This window comes from Xenopus laevis, chromosome 9_10S, assembly GCF_017654675.1.
Source record: "Xenopus laevis strain J_2021 chromosome 9_10S, Xenopus_laevis_v10.1, whole genome shotgun sequence".
Taxonomy (NCBI): domain Eukaryota; kingdom Metazoa; phylum Chordata; class Amphibia; order Anura; family Pipidae; genus Xenopus; species Xenopus laevis.
The window spans coordinates 35565332-35591959 of NC_054388.1; the positions used below are offsets into that span (position 1 = coordinate 35565332).

Here is a 26628-nt window from a genome sequence, read left to right on the forward strand (position 1 = left end):
CTGCTACTATAGACACCATCTCTCCCTACTATACCTGCTATCCCACAGTCACAGTCCCTTCCCAGAGACTATTATCCCACTGTTACTATAGGCACCATCTCTCCCTACTATACCTGCTATCCCACAGCCACACTCCCTTCCCAGAGACTATTATCCACTGTTACTATAGGCACCATCTCTCCCTACTATACCTGCTATCCCACAGCCACACTCCCTTCCCAGAGACTATTATCCCACTGTTACTATAGGCACCATCTCTCCCTACTATACCTGCTATCCCACAGCCACACTCCCTTCCCAGAGACTATTATCCCACTGTTACTATAGGCACCATCTCTCCCTACTATACCTGCTATCCCACAGTCACACTCCCTTCCCAGATGTTATTAATCCCATTTCTAGAAGAATATTGTTTTTTGTAATACTTAAGGCTTAAGAAGTCGTGTGACACACAGGATGGCATCATTAACCACTAATTGTAAAGATTTATGTTACAGGATATTTGGATTTGTGTATTGTTAACCATTTGAGGTATATGCCAGAGTTTTTCTTTCCCGCTCATCCTCCCCACTGGATCCCCTTAATCCCCCCCAGGGTTGTTCTCTTTATTTGGGATCCCCACCAATAACATGTCTCCCCCTTACAGCTGTCCTCATAAGCAGCCTACTTAGTGACAGCAAATAAACAACATGCTATTGGTAACATGATGTCAGCCTTTGCACTACTTCTTCTACTACTTCTTCACGCATATTCTAAATATATACATTAACAAAGCTAGATCTGTGACATAATTGGGCTGAGCAGGACCAGGCCAGTGGCATGACTCTATCTATACTATATACTATATACTCCAGCCAGCCTGACTAAATACCGCCTGCCTGTGACGTCACCCCCATTCCCACCCCGGGCATCTCCTAGGCAGAGATCCAAGCCACGCCCCCGTTATTTTTCTGTCCAGCCCCCAAACCGTGTCGGTGACGCCGTAGCCCGGAGAGATGGCGGAGCAGGGTTCGGGGCGCTCCTTGGGTTCCTATTCTCCCGTGGATTATATGAGCATTACCAGTTTCCCTCGCCTTCCCGAGGAGGAGACCGGGGTAGAGCCGGGGCCAAGGGCCGGAGAGGAGGATACATTCCTGGGGGAGCATGACTCGGGTAACCCACCGTATAGCAAACGTGCATGTGTGTGTGGGGAGATGGTGATGGAATGGCGTGGGCTGAGATCCATGTCCGTCTGGGATGTCTGCCATGTGTACCACTCACACTATTATCTGTCCCTGATACCTCTATAATTGGTACTAAACTAGTGCATCTCTCCATCCTCCTGGGTACCACTGTATATCCCTTCATCCTCCCATCCTAGGTACCACTGAATATCCCTTCCATCCTAGGTACCACTTTATATCCCTTCATCCTTCCATCCTAGGTACCACTGTATATCCCTTCATCCTCTCATCTTAGGTACCACTGTATATCCCTTCATCCTCCGATCCTGGGTACCACTGTATATCCCTTCCATCCTAGGTACCACTGTATATCCCCTCATCCTCCCATCCTGGTTACCACTGTATATCCCTTCCATCCTAGGTACCACTGTATATCCCTTCATCCTCCCATCCTAGGTATCACTGTATATCCCTTCATCCTCTCATCTTAGGTACCACTGTATATCCCTTCATCCTCCGATCCTGGGTACCACTGTATATCCCTTCCATCCTAGGTACCACTGTATATCCCATCATCCTCCCATCCTGGTTACCACTGTATATCCCTTCATCCTCCCATCCTGGGTACCACTGTATATCCCTTCCATCCTAGGTACCACTGTATATCCCTTCATCCTCCCATCCTAGGTACCACTGTATATCCCTTCATCCTCTCATCTTAGGTACCACTGTATATCCCTTCATCCTCCGATCCTGGGTACCACTGTATATCCCTTCCATCCTAGGTACCACTGTATATCCCCTCATCCTCCCATCCTGGTTACCACTGTATATCCCTTCCATCCTAGGTACCACTGTATATCCCTTCATCCTCCCATCCTAGGTACCACTGTATATCCCTTCATCCTCTCATCTTAGGTACCACTGTATATCCCTTCATCCTCCGATCCTGGGTACCACTGTATATCCCTTCCATCCTAGGTACCACTGTATATCCCCTCATCCTCCCATCCTGGTTACCACTGTATATCCCTTCATCCTCCCATCCTGGTACCACTGTATATCCCTTCCATCCTAGGTACCACTGTATATCCCCTTCATCCTCCCATCCTAGGTACCACTGTATATCCCTTCATCCTCTCATCTTAGGTACCACTGTATATCCCTTCATCCTCCGATCCTGGGTACCACTGTATATCCCTTCCATCCTAGGTACCACTGTATATCCCCTCATCCTCCAATCCTGGTTACCACTGTATATCCCTTCATCCTCCCATCCTGGGTACCACTGTATATCCCTTCCATCCTAGGTACCACTGAATATCCCTTCATCCTCCCATCCTAGGTACCACTATATATCGCTTCATCCTCGCATCTTAGGTACCACTGTATATCCCTTCATCCTCCGATCCTGGGTACCACTGTATATCCCTTCCATCCTAGGTACCACTGTATATCCCCTCATCCTCCCTTCCTGGTTACCACTGTATATCCCTTCATCCTCCTATCCTGGGTACCATTGTATATCCCTTCCATCCTAGGTACCACTGTATATCCCTTCATCCTCCCATCCTAGGTACCACTCTATATCCCTTCATCCTCTCATCTTAGGTACCACTGTATATCCCTTCATCCTCCGATCCTGGGTACCACTGTATATCCCTTCCATCCTAGGTACCACTGTATATCCCCTCATCCTCCCATCCTGGTTACCACTGTATATCCCTTCATCCTCCCATCCTGGGTACCACTGTATATCCCTTACATCCTACGTACCACTGTATATCCCCTCATCCTCCCATCCTGGTTACCACTGTATATCCCTTCCATCCTAGGTACCACTGTATATCCCTTCATCCTCCCATCCTAGGTACCACTGTATATCCCTTCATCCTCTCATCTTAGGTACCACTGTATATCCCTTCATCCTCCGATCCTGGGTACCACTGTATATCCCTTCCATCCTAGGTACCACTGTATATCCCCTCATCCTCCCATCCTGGTTACCACTGTATATCCCTTCATCCTCCCATCCTGGGTACCACTGTATATCCCTTCCATCCTAGGTACCACTGTATATCCCTTCATCCTCCCATCCTAGGTACCACTGTATATCCCTTCATCCTCTCATCTTAGGTACCACTGTATATCCCTTCATCCTTCGATCCTGGGTACCACTGTATATCCCTTCCATCCTAGGTACCACTGTATATCCCCTCATCCTCCCATCCTGGTTACCACTGTATATCCCTTCATCCTCCCATCCTGGGAACCACTGTATATCCCTTCCATCCTAGGTACCACTGTATATCCCTTCATCCTCCCATCCTAGGTACCACTGTATATCGCTTCATCCTCTTATCTTAGGTACCACTGTATATCCCTTCATCCTCCGATCCTGGGTACCACTGTATATCCCTTCCATCCTAGGTACCACTGTATATCCCCTCATCCTCCCTTCCTGGTTACCACTGTATATCCCTTCATCCTCCTATCCTGGGTACCACTGTATATCCCTTCCATCCTAGGTACCACTGTATATCCCTTCATCCTCCCATCCTAGGTACCACTGTATATCCCTTCATCCTCTCATCTTAGGTACCACTGTATATCCCTTCATCCTCCGATCCTGGGTACCACTGTATATCCCTTCCATCCTAGGTACCACTGTATATCCCCTCATCCTCCCATCCTGGTTACCACTGTATATCCCTTCATCCTCCCATCCTGGGTACCACTGTATATCCCTTCCATCCTAGGTACCACTGTATATCCCTTCATCCTCCCATCCTAGGTACCACTGTATATCGCTTCATCCTCTCATCTTAGGTACCACTGTATATCCCTTCATCCTCTGATCCTGGGTACCACTGTATATCCCTTCCATCCTAGGTACCACTGTATATCCCCTCATCCTCCCTTCCTGGTTACCACTGTATATCCCTTCATCCTCCTATCCTGGGTACCACTGTATATCCCTTCCATCCTAGGTACTACTGTATATCCCTTCATCCTCCCATCCTAGGTACCACTGTATATCCCTTCATCCTCTCATCTTAGGTACCACTGTATATCCCTTCATCCTCCGATCCTGGGTACCACTGTATATCCCTTCCATCCTAGGTACCACTGTATATCCCCTCATCCTCCCATCCTGGTTACCACTGTATATCCCTTCATCCTCCCATCCTGGGTACCACTGTATATCCCTTCCATCCTAGGTACCACTGTATATCCCCTCATCCTCCCATCCTGGTTACCACTGTATATCCCTTCATCCTCCCATCCTGGGTACCACTGTATATCCCTTCCATCCTAGGTACCACTGTATATCCCTTCATCCTCCCATCCTAGGTATCACTGTATATCCCTTCATCCTCTCATCTTAGGTACCAATGTATATCCCTTCATCCTCCGATCCTGGGTACCACTGTATATCCCTTCCATCCTAGGTACCACTGTATATCCCCTCATCCTCCCATCCTGGTTACCACTGTATATCCCTTCATCCTCCCATCCTGGGTACCACTGTATATCCCTTCCATCCTAGGTACCACTGTATATCCCCTCATCCTCCCATCCTGGTTACCACTGTATATCCCTTCATCCTCCCATCCTTGTTACCACTGTATATCCCTTCCATCCTAGGTACCACTGTATATCCCTTCATCCTCCAATCCTAGGTATCACTGTATATCCCTTCATCCTCTCATCTTAGGTACCACTGTATATCCCTTCATCCTCCGATCCTGGGTACCACTGTATATCCCTTCCATCCTAGGTACCACTGTATATCCCCTCATCCTCCCATCCTGGTTACCACTGTATATCCCTTCATCCTCCATCCTGGGTACCACTGTATATCCCTTCCATCCTAGGTACCACTGTATATCCCTTCATCCTCCCATCCTAGGTACCACTGTATATCCCTTCATCCTCTCATCTTAGGTACCACTGTATATCCCTTCATCCTCCGATCCTGGGTACCACTGTATATCCCTTCCATCCTAGGTACCACTGTATATCCCCTCATCCTCCCATCCTGGTTACCACTGTATATCCCTTCATCCTCCCATCCTGGGTACCACTGTATATCCCTTCCATCCTAGGTACCACTGTATATCCCCTCATCCTCCCATCCTGGTTAACACTGTATATCCCTTCATCCTCCCATCCTGGGTACCACTGTATATCCCTTCCATCCTAGGTACCACTGTATATCCCTTCATCCTCCCATCCTAGGTACCACTGTATATCCCTTCATCCTCTCATCTTAGGTACCACTGTATATCCCTTCATCCTCCGATCCTGGGTACCACTGTATATCCCTTCCATCCTAGGTACCACTGTATATACCCTCATCCTCCCATCCTGGTTACCACTGTATATCCCTTCATCCTCCCCTCCTGGGTACCACTGTATATCCCTTCCATCCTAGGTACCACTGTATATCCCCTCATCCTCCCATCCTGGTTACCACTGTATATCCCTTCATCCTCCCATCCTGGGTACCACTGTATATCCCTTCCATCCTAGGTACCACTGTATATCCCTTCATCCTCCCATCCTAGGTATCACTGTATATCCCTTCATCCTCTCATCTTAGGTACCACTGTATATCCCTTCATCCTCCGATCCTGGGTTCCACTGTATATCCCTTCCATCCTAGGTACCACTGTATATCCCCTCATCCTCCCATCCTGGTTACCACTGTATATCCCTTCATCCTCCCATCCTGGGTACCACTGTATATCCCTTCCATCCTAGGTACCACTGTATATCCCTTCATCCTCCCATCCTAGGTACCACTGTATATCCCTTCATCCTCTCATCTTAGGTACCACTGTATATCCCTTCATCCTCCGATCCTGGGTACCACTGTATATCCCTTCCATCCTAGGTACCACTGTATATCCCCTCATCCTCCCATCCTGGTTACCACTGTATATCTCTTCATCCTCCCATCCTGGGTACCACTGTATATCCCTTCCATCCTAGGTACCACTGTATATCCCTTCATCCTCCCATCCTAGGTACCACTGTATATCGCTTCATCCTCTCATCTTAGGTACCACTGTATATCCCTTCATCCTCCGATCCTGGGTACCACTGTATATCCCTTCCATCCTAGGTACCACTGTATATCCCCTCATCCTCCCATCCTGGTTACCACTGTATATCCCTTCATCCTCCCATCCTGGGTACCACTGTATATCCCTTCCATCCTGGGTACCACTGTATATCCCTTCCATCCTAGGTACCACTGTATATCCCCTCATCCTCCCATCCTGGTTACCACTGTATATCCCTTCATCCTCCCATCCTGGGTACCACTGTATATCCCCTCAGCCTCCCATCCTAGGTACCACTGTATATCCCTTCATCCTCCCATCCTAGGTACCACTGTATATCCCCTCAGCCTCCCATCCTAGGTACCACTGTATATCCCTTCATCCTCCCATCCTAGGTACCACTGTATATCCCCTCAGCCTCCCATCCTAGGTACCACTTTATATCCCTTCATCCTTCCATCCTAGGTACCACTGTATATCCCCTCAGACTCCCATCCTAGGTACCACTGTATATCCCTTCATCCTCCCATCCTAGGTACCACTGTATATCCCCTCAGCCTCCCATCCTAGGTACCACTGTATATCCCTTCATCCTTCCATCCTAGGTACCACTGTATATCCCCTCATCCTCCCATCCTGGGTACCACTGTATATCCCTTCCATCCTAGGTACCACTGTATATCCCTTCATCCTCCCATCCTGGGTACCACTGTATATCCCTTCCATCCTAGGTACCACTGTATATCCCCTCATCTTCCCATCCTGGGTACCGCTGTATATCCCTTCTTCCTCCCATCCTAGGTACCACTGTATATCCCTTCATCCTCCCATCCTAGGTACCACTGTATATCCCTTCCATCCTAGGTACCACTGTATATCCCCTCATCTTCCCATCCTGGGTACCGCTGTATATCCCTTCTTCCTCCCATCCTAGGTACCACTGTATATCCCTTCATCCTCCCATCCTAGGTACCACTGTATATCCCCTCATCCTCCCATCCTAGGTACCACTGTATATCCCTTCATCCTTCCATCCTAGGTACCACTGTATATCCCCTCATCCTCCCATCCTGGGTACCACTGTATATCCCTTCCATCCTAGGTACCACTGTATATCCCTTCATCCTCCCATCCTGGGTACCACTGTATATCCCCTCATCCTCCCATCCTAGGTACCACTGTATATCCCCTCATCCTCCCATCCTAGGTACCACTGTATATCCCTTCATCCTCCCATCCTAGGTACCACTGTATATCCCTTCATCCTCCTATCCTAGGTACCACTGTATATCCCTTCATCCTCCCATCCTAGGTACCACTGTATATCCCTTCATCCTCTCATCTTAGGTACCACTGTATATCTCCTCATCCTCCGATCCTAGGTACCACTGTATAACCGTTCATCCTTCCATCCTTGGTACCACTGTATATCCCTTCATCTTCCCATCCTAGGTAACACTGTATATCCCTTCATCTTCCCATCCTGGGTACCACTGTATATCCCTTCATCCTTCCATTCTAGGTACCACTGTATATCCCTTCATCCTTCCATTCTAGGTAACACTGTATATCCCTTCATCTTCCCATCCTGGGTACCACTGTATATCCCCTCATCCTCCAATCCTAGGTACCACTGTACATCTCTTCATCTTCCCATCCTGGGTACCATTGTATATCCCTTCCATCCTAGGTACCACTGTATATCCCTTCATCCTCCAATCCTGGGTACCACTGTATATCCCTTCCATCCTAGGTACCACTGTATATCCCTTCATCCTCCCATCCTAGGTACCACTGTATATCCCCTCATCCTCCCATCCTAGGTTCCACTGTATATCCCCTCATACTCCCATCCTAGGTACCACTGTATATCCCTTCATCCTCCCATCCTAGGTACCACTGTATATCCCTTCATCCTCCTATCCTAGGTACCACTGTATATCCCTTCATCCTCCCATCCTAGGTACCACTGTATATCCCTTCATCCTCTCATCTTAGGTACCACTGTATATCCCCTCATCCTCCGATCCTAGGTACCACTGTATATCCGTTCATCCTTCCATCCTTGGTACCACTGTATATCCCTTCATCTTCCCATCCTAGGTAACACTGTATATCCCTTCATCTTCCCATCCTGGGTACCACTATATATCCCTTCATCCTTCCATTCTAGGTACCACTGTATATCCCTTCATCTTCCCATCCTAGGTAACACTGTATATCCCTTCATCTTCCCATCCTAGGTACCACTGTATATCCCCTCATCCTCCAATCCTAGGTACCACTGTATATCGCTTCATCTTCCCATCCTAGGTACCATTGTATATACCTTCATCTTCCCAAACCTAGGTACTAATGTATATCCCTTCATCCACCCATCCCAGGTACCACCAGTCCCGGACTGGCAATCTGCGGGTTCTGGCAAGTGCCAGAGGGGCTGCTATAAGGTACCATAGAAAGTCAGTATTTAGTGGTCTTGTGTGAGCTGATTGGGCCTCTGTGTACCTTAAATGTTAGGGCCTATTTTAATTCTCAGTCTGGACCTGGGTTCCACTGTATATCCCTTAATCCTCCCATCCTGGGTACCACTGTATATCCCTTTATCATCTCATCCTCCCTCCTTGGTACCAGTGAATGCTTTTATCCAGTTGTCCCACTTTTCCCTCCATACTTCTACAACCCAGGGTACCAGTGTGTCTTTCCATCCCAAGTACCAGAGATATCCCCTTAACCTGGGTAACAGTGTAATCCTCTGTATGCAGGTAAAACCTATCTTGGGTGGCAAAGTGTACCTACATGTTGTATGCACTAGTGTATTCCATTCTGCATAGTAGTTCCTACACTTTCATTCTATTGTCATGATATATAGAGCTAGTCCCAGTAACACATCAATATATCAGGTGCCCTGAATGTTCTCTGTCACTCCATACACCTCTATATATCTCTATATAACTGTGTGGGCACCACAATTATGTCTGCACTCATGATCTTACATCCTCATAGATATATGTACATGGTATGTCATCTAAATTATATTAGTTAAAAATTTATTTTATTGGACATTTTTGTATTAACCAAAGAATGTGATGTTTATAGTATGTTAAAACCCTTTGTATAGACTTTTACAATATAGTAAATCTTTATATTCTTATACACTTATCTGAGTGAGATAAGATATAATGTGTACCCCTGATCTGTGTATAATCTAGATACACACTGTACCAAACACTTTGAATATAATATGGGATTTTCAGATGTGGCTAGACTGATTATTGGGGATTAAAAGCAGCATTTTGGCACACATAGTAGAACAGGGAAAACTGATACTCCCCTGTGCTCCATTGTTAGTCTTGGGATTTAAGGCTTTCAGTTTTAATCTGACAGACAAAGTGGTCATGTACAGAAGCACCTGTGGCTGGGAACGGTTCATATGCACTGGCTGGCTACAACTTGCTTTGGATAGAAGACTTGGGTTTATTGGTTTTCTGTAATAGATTAGGGTCTTTGCCTGCAGAATTGTGCTCCAGATCCTTTGAATGAACCACGTTGGGAAACTAATTCTTAATAATTTGAGCAATGAAAGATATCCATTAGACTAGTGTCTCTTCAGCTGCTGCTGAACTACAACTGCCACCATCCTCTAATGGTCTAAATTTGTTTGTCACCCAGTTAGAGGTGGATTTTTTACTTTTCAAAGTGATTGGAAGTTTATACTAAGCTACTTTTCACTTCTTCCCTCCCAGACCCAGACGCCTTCCTTAAATCAGCTCGCCTACAGCGGCTTCCTTCTTCCTCCTCTGAAATGGGGAGCCAGGATGCTTCACCCCTCCGAGAGACCATCAAGGACCCTTTCAGCTCAGACTGCAGTTGTAGACAGGACGATCTTACAGTTATCATTACTGCCTGCGTGACTTTTGCTCTTGGGGTTACTATAGCGCTTATAATGCAGATCTATTTTGGAGATCCACAGGTGAGAGCACATATAAGGGGGGTTAAAGGGTCTTTAAAGAGATGTATCATGTTTATAGTTATTTATGGATATAATAAATATGTCATGTTAGATTTCTATGTACTTTAAGGGATAATGTATCCCCTACTGTAAATTATAAGGATATTAGAAGTCACTGAGGGGCTATGTGACCATATAAAGGCACAAGGCTGCAGACTGAGTTATACAGGGAACTGTGAGCATCACTCGTGTATTATAAGGGATATTGTACCCCCTACTTTAAATTATAAAGATATTAGAAGTCACTGAGAAGTTCTGTGACCATATAAAGACACAAGGCTGCAGACTGAGTTATACAGGGAACTCTGAGTATCACTCATGTATTATTAGGGATAATGTACCCCCTTCTGTAGATGATAAGGATATTAGAAGTCACTGAGGGGATATGTGACCATATAAAGGCACAAGACTGCAGGCTGAGTTATACAAGGAACTCTGAGTATCAGTCATGTATTAGAAGGGATAATGCACCCCTAATGTAAATAATAAGAATATTAGAAGTCACTGAGGGGATATGTGGCCATATAAAGGCACAAGACTGCAATCTGAGTTATACAGGGAACTCTGAGTATCACTCATGTATTATAAGGGATAATGTACCCCCCTACTGTAAATTATAAGGACATACTTAACCTGCCTGTGAGCCTGTGTACATTCTGCTTTATGTAACTCCTGGCTCCTTACTTTAAGGTTCAGGCAGGGGAGCAGGTCTGCGTCGGTGGGGGCCCATGAGGGTGGGCCCACCAAGTTTTCTCCCCGTGTCACGCTGGCCCAGTCTGACCCTGTCTAAATTTGTATCAGCATGTCCATATGGTCATTCAAGTTTTCATCAGCTTCCTGACCTTTGGGCATTCTGCCAACATGTTATAATAAATCTATATACATATATATATTGGTTATATATATTGGTGCCTTCTTCTTCCAGATCTTCCACCAAGGGGCAGTGGTGAGTGATGCTTCCAGGTGTACTGCTCTGGGCATCGAGGTTTTAGAGAAAAGGGGCAGCTCTGTGGATGCCGCCATAGTGACTACTCTTTGTCTTGGAATTGTTAATCCTCACACTTCTGGTATTGGTGGGTGAGTACAGACAATGATGTTATCTGATGTATTAGCTACAGGGCTGTCTGTGCGGGGATCCCAGGAGTTGCAGTTCAACTACAGCTCTGACCTCCAGGCATAAACCAAAGTATTCTAATATATTTGCTGTTAAATAGTGTGTATAAACATGCCTTTGTTTGCTGTCACAATGTATCAGAGTTGAGTGCTTGTTATGAATGCTAATTTACAATACGAGCTCATTCTGTTAATAACAGTGGCGGAGTGATGCTTATTCATGACATCAGAAACAATGTATCAAATGTTATTGATTTCCGAGAGACAGCTCCATCTGCTATCCATGAAGAGCTGGTGAGACGCTATTGGAAAGAGAGGGTAAGGATCTGTTTGTATGTCGCAGTTTCCCCCATTGTTTGGTCAAGCAAGCCAAGTCTTATGCTTTTATCTGCACTCTTGTAGCCTGGGATTTTGGTTGGAGTTCCTGGAATGCTGAAAGGCCTTTCTAAAGCTCATGAGATGTATGGGAAGTGAGTACATTAATGAGTTTGTCCATTACAGACACTGGCTGCTCACAGCAGAGATCCATTACTGATTCTTATTCATTCTTCTCTCACAGACTTTCCTGGCAGGATGTCATTTCTATGGCAGCTGAAGTGGCACGCGGTGGTTTCAATGTTACCCATGATTTGGGTAAGGAGAATAATTGAGCTTTCAGTTTTTTTTACGGGTGAACTAGCAAAGGTGTTTCAACTTTAACATAACAGAAAAGCAGTATTTTTGGTAGTGGCTTAAAGGGGTGGTTCACCTTTAAGGTAATGTTATAGAATGGCCAATTCTAAGAAACTTTTCAATTGGTCTTCATTATTTATTTTTTATAGTTTTATAATTATTTGCCTTTTTCTTCTGACTCTTTCAAATGGGCGTCACTGACCCATTCTAAAAAAATAAATGCTCTGTAAGGCTACAAATGTATTGTTATTTCTAATTGTTATTACTCATCTTTGTATTCAGGCCTCTCCTATTCAATATTCCAGTCTCTTCTTTAGATCAATGCATGGTTGCTAGGGGAATTTGAACCCTAGCTACCAGATTGCTTAAAATGCCAATTGAATAGTTGCTGATTAAAAAGCTAAATAACTTAAAAACAACAAATAATAGAAAATGAAAACCAATTGCAAATTGTCTCACAATATCACTGTCTCATACTAAAAGTTATCTCAAAGATGAACAACCCTTTTAACTATAGCCCTACAGGCCCTGGAGGTATGTTCAGGGTCATATTAATAGAAAGGCACTTTCTATCAGGGGGATAGTCCTCAGATGCCCATATTGAAAATAAATGGCTAGGGTGGGGTAACCTCTATCACACAAGATCGGCAAGCAGACTGAACCACACAGAAGGGGGGGGGCAGGAATCAGAGGTCTGGTGCCTGGGTACATGTTTTATCAATGCTCTGCTAAGTACTTCTATACTAATACAGCACAGCACAGTCTTATTGGTCAGAAAAGCAAGCCTGTGATATTGGAGTAGAAGGGTGGTGTATTAAAGCAGCTATGGAAACCCCTAGATACATGTTATTTTCCATATGGCTGTATTGTATTTAATGGCAATAGCTGAATGGTAAGATAGAGTGGCAGGCTGTTATGGACGGGGAGACGGTAGTTAAAATAAACCAGTGTTCTGTGCAGTTTCACTCTATGTATGAGAGAGAGTAAGACGAAGGAGAAAGTATTAAAATTTAATACAGGTATGGAAACCCATTATCCAGAATGCTCCGAATTATGGAAAGGCTGTCTCCCCTAGACTCCATTATAATCAAATGATCAAAATTTTAAAAAAATGTATTTCCTTTTTCTCTGTAATAACAAAACAGTACCTTGTACTTGATCCAAACTAAGATATAATTAATCCTTATTGGAAGCAAAACCAGCCTATTGGGTTTATTTAATGTTTACATGATTTTCTAGTAGACTTAAGGTATGAAGATCCAAATAACGGAAAGATCCATTATCCAGAAAACCCCAGGTCCTGAGTATTCTGGATAACAGGTTCCATACCTGTACTTTATTAAAGTATTAACGTTTAGTTTTAGCATGTTAAAGAATGGCTACTTCTAAGCAACTTTTCAATTGGTCTTTATTTTTTTCTTTTGTATAGTTTTGGAATTATTTACCTTCCCCTTCCGACTTTCTCCAGCTTTCAAATGGGGGTTACTGACCCCATCTTAAAAGAAATGCTCTGTAAGGCTACACATTTACTATCATTGCTACTTTTTATTACTCATCTTCCTATTCAGGCCTCTCCTGTTCATGTTTCAGTCTCTTATTCATAGCAAAGCATGGTTGCTAGGGTAATTTGGACCCTAGCAACCAGATTGCCGAAATTGCAAACTGGGGAGATGCTGAATAAAAAAGCTAAATAACTCAAAAACCACAAATAATAAAAAATGAAAACCAATTGCAAGTTGCAACAGTTAATTTAAAGGTGATCAACCTCTTTAATGTGTTCATGGACTTTTTCAGCTAAAGCAATAAACGAGTCAATGGGTCAGACTTTCTCAAATGCCTTCTTGGAGACTTTCCTACCAGACGACAAACCGCTTATGGCTGAAACATTCATCCGGCGGCCTGACTTAGCAGCCATTTTGTATTCTGTAGCAAAAGAAGGGGTAGAAGCTTTCTATAGCAGCAACCTGACTCAGGAAATGGTTTCAGAGGTGAGTGGGACAAAATGTCAGCTCTTTAATTTTCTTCTTATTTCAGTGTATGCATTGTTTCTTCTCCCCCAAATGCTTTATTTTGCTTTCTATAGAAAAAGTAACCATTTGGGATAAAAAAAATGCATTTTCCAGTTGTTTCTTGCACAATATGTACCAGAAATGGCCTTATATTGATATATTAACAGTCTTTGAAAGTCATTGAAGTTTCAGTTAAAGGGGATTTAAACTAAAAACCAATCATGTAAATGGATTTTAATGATTTCTGAGATATTGGAAGTTTTAGACTAATTGTGAGAACTGGAGAGTAGTGATGTACAGGTCGGAAATGTTCTAACCCACCCTAAACGGTTTCTCAACCCTGGCCAACCCTGGAGAAGGTGGGCTCCAGGGTTACTGTCCCACCAATAAAGGTATAAGCTATTGGGAGCCCAACCACAGCTCACAAATGGTCAGTTCTGTGCTCTGTACTGTAGTTGGCAGTTGCGATCAGCACCTGAAGTTGGGGCTCAAAATGGGGCCCAAACCAGATCCTTGGGTTTCAGGCCAGCCATGCATCAGAACTAGAGAGAATGCCTGTTTGCTATCACTGATACTCCTGGAATTTATCTTGATGGTGAGTAAGATAAAGAGAGAGATGAACATGAAAACATGAAAAGCATGACCTCTTATTTGCTATACAACAAAGGCATTCAGGTGTACTGTATTAGAGCCATAATGCATCTCATTCCTAAATTGTAGAGGCTATTTTAAATACTATAATATCTGGAAAGCAGTAATCATGACTTAAGACAAATGCTGTATTTCTGAACTCATCTAATGTAATGTTGTGTCCGCAGGTAAATGCATATGGGGGTGTCATGGCAGAAGAAGATTTCAGCAACTACAGTGTTCTAGTAGAGAAACCAATGGAGACCGTTTACCAAGGTATTCACCATTGTGACAAAACAAATTGGGCCTTAGGTTTAGCGCTGAAGTAAAGACTGCGGCCTACTATTAGTCAGTAACGTACAGTCGCTTATTCTGAATTGATATGGGGCAGGATCAAGAATGCCTATTGGGATTTAGTATAGGTAAATGAGATTTACTGTTTTCATGTATCACATGACTGAAAGGGTTTACAAAAAGCAACAGTTGGGAAATTTGTTACATGGTTCATATTTTGCTGTTTTGTTGTTTCACTCAACAGGCCACCTTGTGTTTGTACCACCAGCTCCAAATGCCGGGCTTGCCCTGATAACTGCCCTCAACATCCTAGAAGGGGCAAATCTGACCAAGCAGACCCCCCGCGCAAGTGCCCTTCACTGGATAGCTGAGGTGACATAAGGGAAGTAGCCTCTAGGGTAGGAAAAGCTATGGGTTTGGGTGGTGGGCGGTAACAAATATGCTGTCAGCCCTTAAAGGAACAGTAACGTCAAAAACTAAAAGTGTTTCAAAGTAATAAAAATATAATGCAGTGGTGCCCTGCACTGGTAAAACTGGTGTGTTTGCTTCAGAAACACTACTATTGTTTATATAAATAAGCTGCTGTGTAGTAATGGGGCAGCCATTCAAAGGAGAAAAGGCTCAGGTTACACAGCAGATAGCAAATAAGCTCTGTCTGTCTAATGGTGTTATCTTTTATCCATTAGTTATCCTGTGCCATTTAGCCGTTTTTCAATTTCCGCCATTGCTACACAGCAGCTTGTTTATATGAACTATAGTAGTGTTTCTGAAGCAAACAGATCAGTTTTACCAGTGCAGGGCAACACTACATGATATTTTCATTACTTTAAAACACTTACATTTTTTGGTGTTACTGTTCCTTTAAAGGAGAACTAAGTAAGCCTTATCAGAAAGGTCCACCTAAATATACCAGTAAACCCTCAGGTAGTGCTGCTCTGAGTCCTCTGTCAAAAGAAACACTGCATTTCTTTCCTTCTATTGTGTACACATGGACTTCTGTACTTCTGTATCAGCCTTACTGTTTTCAGCTTAAACCTCCTTGCCCCGGGCGTGAGCATGCTCAGTTTGCTCCTCTCCCCCCCTCCCTTCTCTGCTGTAATCTGAGCACAGAGCTATGAGTGAGTAGGGAGAGACTCAAGCAGAAAGTGATTCCACACAGAAATGGAGCGCTCAAACCTTGTGCACAATACTTTCGGATCAGGTGCTCAGCAGTGATTAGCCCAACCTGCCAAGGGGATACTATGCATTATCCAGTGACTGCAGCACTCTGATAATTGTAGGGATATTTCAGCGTTGTAATTTTATTGGCTCATTAGCTCATGTAGACAAAAAAGTGGCAATGTTTCGGCCCGTTAACAAGCCTGTAATTCTACACACTGTTCCATGTTATATAGTGAAAAATAAGGGTGGAGAAAGGTTAGGGGGTGGGGGAAGTGCTGGGCGGGAACATCTGTGATAATTAGTGAACGTTTGTAATCATGTTGATATTGTGTCCAAATCTATTGATAAGATATTGATATAAAGTCAACTGCGAATATTCCATAAGTAAATAAAATCCATATAAAAATCTGTGTAAAAAGTTCATATCCATTCTTCAATAAAGTGTCCATATCAAGCAGAAAGTGATGTCACACCAAGCTAATATGGCAGCTGCTATCCTAAAGAACCACATAGAACTAGAGCTGTTTACTCTGGTATGGTAAAGCATTTTACAGAATAAATATAATGTTCTAGTTTGCACTATTGCGGCTAATCTATTGGCAATAATCTGCCTCAGTAGCTTTCCTTCTTTAAAAAACAGACAGTGCTGAACAAGTTTTAGAATGATGTAGGCAGGAATACTGTACTTGCCGTCCTAGGTTACAGATCTCCTAATTTTGGGTATGTTTGAGAGCCAAAGTTAATTTCTCCATGTTTCTGATTTATACAGACCCTCAAAATTGCCCTTGCCACAGCTAGCACTCTGGGAGACCCCACGCATGACCCATCTATGCCCGGTTTTGTAAAGGAGATGTTGAGGTGAGTGTTTATACACAGAGCTGCTGCTGCAGAAATATAGGGGCCCTGTCATGATTGAAAATGAACGTATTTTAGGAATGTTATTATGCAGCTGTTTAACTGTAATTACCAGCATCATCATAATGCCTTTCATCTCATGCTATAATAGTAGGAGAAACGGCTGGGGCTAGAAATACACTAAGAACCTGATTTCGGACCAAACACCTATCTTACCACAAGTTATTAAACAAACCGCTCTATATTTTCCAAGAACAGAATGTCACACTGTGAAATAACCTCTTCATTTTTCTTTCTCTGATGACAGATGAAATTATTTGTGCCCTATTTGACCCTTTTAGTGGTTGCATTCCCTGAATATACTGAAATTCTGAATAATATCTTTTCTTCTCACAGAGAGTCTGAGATCAATTTTCTCCGGCAGCGCATCAATGAGTCCCACGCTGCCCCTGCAGAACATTACATGCCCTTCTACAACCTGGAAACAGGATCTGATTCCAGCCAAGCCTTGGTGGTCGGACCAGATGATTTCATCGTGGCCGTGGTGAGGTGGGTGCACTAGCTTTGTCAGTACACTTTTATTGTGATAATAATGTTATTATATTTGTTTACTGAGGGGTTCCTAAAAAAATATTTTAGGCTTCCTTGCCCTTTAATTTTAAACCAAAGTGTTTATTTGGTTCACACACAAATGGCTTCAGTACTTACCTGAATTCCTGCAGTGTCTCTGCTGTGCTTATCAGTTGTTATATCCTGTTGTAAAGCAACAACAAGAAGTTATAAATATGGCAGCCTCTGTCCCTTGAGACAACAACAATTTCGTATTGGTTAATGGCACATAGGTGTTCTGTTGCATCAATTGTATAACATATGTTACATTGTCTCATTTCTGTTCAGTTCCCTGAATCGTCCTTTTGGCAGTGGTATTATGACATCCTCTGGCATCCTTCTTAACAGCCAAATCCTTGATTTCTTCTGGAGCAACAGAAGCAACAGAACCTCTTTCCCCAGCCCCGTAAGGCCTTTTTTCTTCCTCTTCCGTTGCCTACCCATAGTTTCCTATATTCATTTCATTGTTCATAGTCAGAAAAGTTTCATCGCAGGTTATTTTACATAGGGAGTCTTACACAGATGCTTAATTTATGTCCCATATGTTTAACCCATTAACTTCTTTTAGAAAGCTCATTTGGTTTACCAGTGTACCAGTTAAACCATAATACATGTGAACCTATATAGCGTTAACAGAATAAATTTAAGCATAAATGGGAAAGAAATTGTACTTTGTCATTTGTCACTTTTCACTTTTGAGTTCTGGGATATGTGGATCCCATTAATTGAGTTGCTGCATCAAAGTGATTTTCTGTACCAAGCGCAGAGTTCGCCCATTCCCTATTAATCGTTTTCTGTACTTTGTCATTGCTGTCTTGTATCATTTTTCCGCAGAGTAATACAGTTGAACCAGGGAAAAGGCCTTTGTCCTTCCTGCTTCCCACGGTGGTACGCCCAGCTCATGGTCTGTGTGGGACCTACCTCTCTCTTGGGGGATCAAATGGGGACCATGCATTGACAGGTATTACTCAGGTAAGTTGGGTACAATCTTTTTAAGGCAGAAGAATTATATTTTGTTTGGCCATTGATGATGCAGTTAGAGATGTTATTTGCAGTAGATACAGATCTATGTGAAACTGTCGAATCAGAATGCAACTCTTGTCAATATCCCCTGCCTCCATCACATGTGACACTTTTCCATCACCTGTCACTTGTAGCCTGTAGGTTTCACTGCCAGTAGCCTATAGTTGCCACTGGCTGCTAGCAGCCCATAGATCTCGCTTGTCTAAATGGCTGAAGTTAGCATGTCATTCCTAATATATGATGGAGCCATTTGTGTGGCTGTGTTCCAGCTGTGCTTCTTAAAGGAAAACTATACCTCCCGAACAATGTAGGTCTTTATAACAATATATTCAGTGGTGTAACTAGATATTTCTGGGCCCCACAGCAAATTATTTTTCAGGCCCCCAAAATGTCTAGAGGTTGACCTGTTTTACTAATATTTATTGAAACTGTATATGAATTAGGGCCTCATGGGGCCCCCTACACCTCCTGGGCCCCTCTGCAACCGCAGGGTCTGCATCCTCTATAGTTATGCCCCTGAATATATTGCATAAAAACAAAATCTGTTGCTTAAATATTCATTTTGGGGGTTTTCCTTTAATGACTCTGTATTGCCCTATGTTAATATTGTTACAACAAACTGTCACTTTTTCTGTCACCTCTGCCCCAGGTCCTGCTTAATGTTCTGTCCTTTAACAAGAACCTGAGCGACAGTGTGTCCAATGGGAGGCTGCACCCTGACCTCCAGACCAGTCTTCTGGAAGTGGATGGTAAGTAGCCAGTATGCTCCCCTGTTATAGCTTTTTATAGGGGAGGGATCCCCAAGACCAGGAGTTCACAACGTTTTTTTACCCATGAGCCACATTAGAATGTGGCGGAGTTTGGGAGCAACACAAGCATGAAAAAAAGTCCCTGGATATGCCAAATAAGGACTGTCACGGGAACAGGCAGCCTACAGGGGGCTCTGTTTGGCAGTACACCTGGTTTCTATGAAACCAAAACATGCCTCTAAGCCTGGAATTGAAAAATAAGCACCTGCTTTGAGGCCACTGGGGGCAACATCCAAGGGGTGAGCAAAGTCACCCTTTTTTCTAAATATAACTTTTTATTGAGTTGTTCAAACACGGGAAGTACAGATCATGTGTACTTGAAAGGAAAAGAAGAAGATGCAATAACCATCACAAAAACAGCCATCATCAAATCAAATTATGTACAAAAGCTGAACTGTTAAATAAAGTGTTATAGATTATTTTATGTATATATCAACTGTACCTCTATAAAGAAACACCATCATCGTAAGGAAATGGCAATAGTATGTTGCACTGATCAGCTCATTGGCCAATCTTTGGTAAAGCGCATACAATGGTTTCATAGCATCAACCCTAGTTCGGGTTGCCACCTTCTGTCCTGTGGAACTTCAGGCGGGGGGGCGGAGCCTTGACGTAATAGGGGCAGGTCTGTGATGCGGCGGGTCCGTGACCCGGTCAAGGTGGAGCTATGATGTGATTGGCCGACCGCCTCATCAATCATAGGAAATCCTGCCTGGTTTTCCTAATTTGGAAAGCCAGGCAGGCAGTTTTGACTCGGACAGCCCTTTAAAAAAAACAGGCTGTCCGGATCAAAACCAGACAGGTGGCAACCCTAACCCTAGTCCAGTTTTCATTGGGGCTGAAGCATGTTAAGGTGGCCATACACAATAAAATCTGCTCGTTTGGTGAGGTCACCCATTATTATCTGATCATTGGGCTGAGATACAAAAGATCAGATCAGCCCGATTTGTAGATAACCCAAAATGTAGATTAGATTACTTGATCAGATTATAGTGGGCGATTATGCAGGCCCATTGTGAGAGGACCACATCAACGTGCCAATGTGATCCCTGCCCAATGGGATTTCCAAACCTACACAATAAATACTGTACAGTATCTGGATGATTTGTGGCCACATAGCAGTCAGGGAGGTAGTTTGGAAGGGCCTCAACACTGGCAGATAAGCTGCTGACTCTTTATGGAGGGGCCAAATTGGCAGCCTAAATCTGCCCCTGTATGGACACCTTAACTTCCATCTAACAATATCTTCATCCTTTGCTCCTCAGGAGACTTCTCAGAGAATGATACCCTGGGCCTGGAATCTAAGGGCCATCTCCTAAGGAAGATACCAATTTTGGGCTTAGTTCATGGTTCACGGAGAAGCAACGACCTTATCATTGGGATAAAGGATCCACGCAGCAAAGACGCTGGAGCATCCACTATCTTGTAGATCCTTGCAAGGTGTACGTACCGGCACCATTCTGTAATGCACCTGTTTTTGGGAAGCTCATCTGGCTTATTGGAGGCACTTAATTTAAGGAACAACCCAACATGAATAGGGCTTGAGTCTTCTCTAGCAGAAACATAGTGTGCTAAAGGAATATGTGTTTGATTAATTCTCCTAGGATACAAATCTGTCTAAGGGTAGGACTACACGGACGTTTTCGTGGCGCAATCCGACGCGATGTGGCAAAATGCCGGCGTCAAATCGCATGCAACAGAAATAAGATAAGAGATAGAAATGTCGGATGAAGTCGCAGCGTAGCGTGCAGCGTCTGCATCCAACAGTCGCGTCGTGTCGGATCAATGCTGCGACTTCATCCTCCGACAATGCATTCACTTACCTTATTTCCGTTGCATCCGATTTGACGCTGTTGTTTTGTCACATTGCGTTGGATTGCGCCAAAAACGTCCATGTAGTCCTACTCTAAATGTCACCACCTTGTTCAGATAATGTAGACTTATCTTAATTATGAGAATGGGCTATTCTGTCGGCAGACTTGCAGCTGAAGATGGCTGGATTTATACATCTGATGCATAGCTACACGCTTTTTTGTGTATTAGGTTCACCAGATCATTAATAAAGTCTCTTCAACCTGCAAAACCACTGCCCTTCTACTTTAATCCTAATGCAATGAATAATAAGGTGATCAAGCTCATGTCTAAAAAACCAACACACAGCTTCAAAGGATAGGAGAGATTTTTTTTTCAACCCTCCCATCAATTTTATGCCAAAATAGTTCCATTAGTTATCGATGGAAATTCTATATGCAAGGCAACTAGGTGTGTCCATTTGCAGGCTGAACAAATGGGAAAGGCGTTTTCCATCCTGGGAGTCCTCGGCTATTGCTCAGCTGCATGTTTCAAATTGCCCAGGTTGGTGAGCACTGAGAGATTGTGATTGATATATAATATTTTTCAAACCTTAGTTAAGGGGTTATTTATCAAAATCTGTTTTTTTAAGTAAAAAAAGGTTGACCAAACTAGAATCCACAATTCGACCTTATTTATCAAAAACTCGCTAAAATCAGTTCGGAAAAAACAGAAAAATTGCATAGAAAACCCTGAATTTTTCGGGTTTCATGCCCCAAACGGTATAATTTTTCGTCACCTCGATTGAAACCCACGATTTTTGCCCCGACACTCAGCGCAGACCATGATATCTTTAAATGTTTGGTATTTCCCACATTTCTAGCTTTTGAGACAAAAAGAAAGGAGAAAGTCACCTTTTTCCCTGTATAACCTGTGGGAGGAACCATCGCCGTGCTTTATATTGTACGTGTAGGAAAGTATCTGCATCATGTAGAATATTTTGTGCCAAATGTATACTTGGCATGAGTCCAAAATGTGATCACTATTTGTCTTAAACCTGCTGTGATATTAAACTGGTTTACTCAAAAGATTTCACTCTTGGCCCAGGACAGAGACTGCCAAATTGTTAACATGTGACTCATTTTGCCTTTTAATAGTGGCAAGTCTGTGATTCACAAACTGCATTTGAAAATAAAATTATTTTCCTGATTGGAGGACACTGCTGTCCCTTTTTTTCAGTAGAGATTAGATTTAGTAGATAAATGAAAATGAGTACAACTATGGGATTTTTTATCCAGAAACCCATTATCCAGAAAGCTCTGATTTACAGAAAAGCTATCTCTCACAGACTCCATTTTAATCAATTTTAATTTTAAAAATGATATACTTTCTTTGTAGTAACAAAACAGTGCCCGACTAAGATATAATTGAGCATTATTGGGAGCAAATCAATCCTACCTATACAAATTAAATGCAGTTCCTAACAGTGGTGTAACTACCAGGGGTGCAAAGGGTGTGACTGCACCAGGGACGTGGCCCCTGCACCCCTGATGGGGCCCAGGCCAGGATTTGTGCTAAGCTACTGTAACTCTTTCGCCTCTAGGTTCCAATTTGGTACGCATTATTCGAATGTGTGGGAATACCGGGGGTAAACGTGTGGCTGCCTCGAGGTTGCACGCTGATCTGGATGCTGTGTACTGTACTGAAAAGCCAGGACTGCAGCTGATGATGTCTGACATCCTGTTTCTGCCCACAGGGTTCCGACCCCCCCCCCTCTACCTGACAGTCTGTGGGTGTAGCGGGAAATTCTATAGGTTAGTTGGCAAGTCCCTACATTTTGCCCCTTCCTCCCAGCGGATTGGTAGAGGCAACTCACAAAGCACGTGGTGAGATATTTATCACAATGCTCGGGGTTCTAACCAATCGCATGAGAAAACATTTGGCCAGCTCTCATACTGGTTTAGAGATTTCATCATATCTTGGATAACAGGTCCCATACCTGTATTTAGAAAGTTTCAGTATGATGAAGCTTATATTAAAATTGTATTTTCGCAATAGTTCCCCTTTGAAGACGTCTTATTCCCAAAGTATTGAGGAGCCCTACAATGATGTTGCAATGGGAACAGTAATCACTTGTTATACTACTGATAAGAAGCAAGGTGCAGTTTGCCCAGGTTCATGTGAGCCTTGTACCTCCCTTGCTGTTAAATACAGGCCTTTTTCTGCGTATCAAACCTATAGCAGATATGTCAACTCCACAGTATTTGTCAGGAGTCTACTGACTTGAAGTCCCTCTTGCCTGGTCTCCTGCAGTAGATGTCTGTTTCTTGCTGTCAGTAATTTCTCTGAAAACCTAACTTACCCACACCAACAAAAATGCATTGGATTGTCACTTAAAATCCTTTGATAACATCCAAAGCAGTGCCACAGGGGCCAGGTGCATCCAAGTTAGTCCCGAATTACTTTGGATTGGGATTGGGACCTCTGCTAATAGGCAGTTGAATAGTGTGCAACAGAAGGGTCTCTATGAAAAAAATTAAAAATCCTTACACCGTAGGTACAAAATACACCCAAATGCTCAGGTGTCATTGGGAGCAAATACAATGAATTGTCAGAAAGAGTAAAAAGGTTATCGTCATTGCACTTTTTTGCTGCTGTAAGATTCCATGGACAGTCAGTATTTATTAAGCCTGTAAGGGCAACTTGTGTACTTGAAAAATCAGGGCCTATTTTGAATCTGTTAGGACCAGGCACGGTTATCCATAAATCACAGCTCCCCAAATATTAAGAGCAATAACTCCCAGCTGGGCCGCCATCAGGGGGGCACAGGGGCTCACCAGGGGATTTTCAGGGGTTTTTCGCCACCCTGAGATGGCCTTTTGGATGCTGTCGCCAGTGCTTAACTTTCCGTGCACTGGAGCGGGTCGAGGGGGGCCGCATCGCTAGTGCAATTGCGCTCTCTGTACTAGAAGAGCTGAAATTCATATTTAAAAATCTGAATTTCACCTCTTTAAATTACCAGGAGCAGCATTCTGCGGGCTGCTGCTGCCTGAGGTGAATTGAACTACTTGCTTCATGACAGCAATGCCCCTGGCTCTCACACACACTAATAAATACAAACATGCAGATTAATATTGCTATTTATAAACATTGTATTTCATTCTGTGCACTTGAATCAACTTTAGTTCTCCTTTAATAGGGAGCCTTCTCGCTATACTGTATTTAGTTTGTGTGTGCTAACTGGTCCCTTATACCAACAGCTAGCTATTGGTGTCTGTGGCATACCCAGGTGATATTTATTTATTTTGCCAGCCCTAACTCAGGGTGGGGCTATTTGAGCTGAGAGTCCCAGGTCTATGGAACTGAAGCATTTAATGGGCGGCAGAGGGGGAGGTTAATTTCATTGCACTTGTAGATTTACTAGAATAGCTATATACAGATATATACAGATAAACAGGCAGATGCATGAGCACTGGATGTATACAGTATAAAGATATTATAGACATTATCAGACAACTCCGTGTTCCTAATTTGATAACTGTTCTATATTATTACTAGTGCTGAACCAGAGAAGTAACTATGGGGGCCCAGACCCCGCTGCAACATTTTTTCCGCAGCCTCCAGCCAAAATTGTGGTTGACCGACAATGCCCACAAATGCAAAAAAAATGCAGATGACCTGTAATAATATGTAACATTGTGTGCATTGTGTAACCCATGGGTCCCTCTACAAAGAAAGCAGATCTGCTTCTCCCCCACGCAGTCTGGTATACCCATTGTCTTTACCCCCAGAATGTACCACTAATAGAATAGGCTTCAGTTAATGGCTTCTTATGCTAGTAGTGCCCCTGGTGGTATGAGAGAATTCAAGATGATGTCACATTCTCAGCTTGGAATAGAGTTAGGATGGAGATTGGGATTGTTGCTGCCTGGTAATGAAAACCAGTATTCTCTTCTCCAGCTCTGCATAATGGTTAAAACTGCTCCCTTGAACTGCTAGGGTCTTAGGTTTGATTACAGCCATGTCAATATATGTAAGAAGTTTGTATGTTCTCATGTAGTGGGGGTTATTTATAAACACTGGGCAAATTTTCACCTGGGCAGTAACCCATGGCAACCAATCAGATGATTGCTTCCAGTGTTCAACCTACAGCTGGCTGAAAGGAAGCTAATTACTGATTGGTTGCTATGGGTTACTGCCCAGGTGCAAATTTGCCCAGTGTTTATAAATGAGCCCCACTAGTGCAACAAAATGTTCTACTTAATGGTAACCAAGGTAGCAGGTATTATCCAAGAAAAAAAGCAGGGCCGACCGGCACTCAACGGATCCACAGGACCAGAGAAATTAGATTAAAAGAATATTTTATTTGTAGTTAAAACTATATAAATCTGCATCTCCATTCACCCTACACGTTTCGCACCCATTCAATCTAATTTCTCTTGTCCTGTGGATCCGTTGAGTGCCGGTCGGCCCTGCTTTTTTCTTTGCTGTACTGCTCCCTGAAGCTGGGGGTCTGGGGCTGGTGCACCTGGACCACTTTCACTACTCAGTGAGTCATTTACAAGTCATTCTGGAGCACCTTGTCCTTTTATAATTACCAGCAGATATTATCCCCCAAGTCATGAAACACTGGGGGCATGGGGACAAAGAATCAGATGCTGCCACCACAGAACAGCCATCTTCAACCTGTGGATCTCCAGCTGTTGCTGAACTACAATGTAGGGTTCATTTATGTGCATTCCACTTCTCTTTTTAGCATAAATGAAGCGAACAGAAGAGCCTAGGACTTCTCTTGTTGGACAAAGGGACAGATTGTGCTCAAAGCAACTGCACAATGGGGACCACTGTGAAGTCCAGGCAACCTTTCATTGTAATGCAGCATTTCATAGCTGGCACACACATAATAATCTCTGGTTCCATAGGTTTGTTTTTTGGATCATGAACAAACCCGTGGACTTATTCTGGATCTCCTTCCTGACCTGAAGTTCCACTGAGGAAGAACCAAGTAAGAATCCTGGGGAAGAGAGAATATCCAGTATAAGCTACAGACAAGGGTTGCCTACGCTGTCCCATTTTCCCAATGATATTGAGAATATAATATAAATTGTTTCATTTTCAATGAGGGTTAGTATCACCTTTTCTTGTTAATTGGTACTTTTATATTTAATAGCGTTGTTACATAACAGCCAACTTTACATGCACCTGTTGCAGGACGGGGGATACAAACAAGAAGAAGAACCAAACAAGTTAAAAGTCAATGCAGGGGAAATCCTGGCTGTGTACAGTTCAAGTCATATTTCAGAGACACAAGGCCCGGCTTTAATTCTGAAGATGAGTAAATTGATTGGTGATCAGCCATTGTGTGCCCTTAAAGGGCAAAAAAGGTTGTTCTATTAATGACAGGCCTGCTGTATCTAA

At 43.4% G+C, this 26628-nt stretch overlaps 1 protein-coding gene across 1 annotated transcript; it reads left to right on the forward strand.

The window, feature by feature from the left end:
* The first annotated feature begins 940 nt into the window (after positions 1 to 940).
* On the forward strand, positions 941 to 22419 carry ggt7.S (gamma-glutamyltransferase 7 S homeolog). Its single transcript, XM_018242189.2, has 15 exons — positions 941 to 1152; positions 9979 to 10205; positions 11170 to 11321; positions 11558 to 11675; positions 11760 to 11827; positions 11917 to 11990; positions 13824 to 14017; positions 14857 to 14944; positions 15207 to 15334; positions 16893 to 16981; positions 17375 to 17527; positions 17876 to 17993; positions 18422 to 18559; positions 19260 to 19359; positions 20685 to 22419. The coding sequence occupies exons 1-15, from the start codon at positions 996 to 998 to the stop codon at positions 20846 to 20848; spliced, it is 1968 nt and encodes a 655-aa protein (XP_018097678.1). The 5' UTR covers positions 941 to 995; the 3' UTR covers positions 20849 to 22419.
* The last annotated feature ends 4209 nt before the right edge of the window (positions 22420 to 26628 follow it).

What these genes read in the sequence shown, in the direction of transcription:
- ggt7.S (XM_018242189.2), top strand. Translation starts at nt 996, where the DNA reads ATGGCGGAGCAGGGTTCGGGGCGCTCCTTGGGTTCCTATTCTCCCGTG. An exon ending in TTCATCGTGGCCGTGGTGAG is followed by an intron (nt 17,528 to 17,875) that starts GTGGGTGCACTA and finishes ATTTCTGTTCAG; the next exon opens with TTCCCTGAATCGTCCTTTTG. An exon ending in CAGTCTTCTGGAAGTGGATG is followed by an intron (nt 19,360 to 20,684) that starts GTAAGTAGCCAG and finishes TTTGCTCCTCAG; the next exon opens with GAGACTTCTCAGAGAATGAT.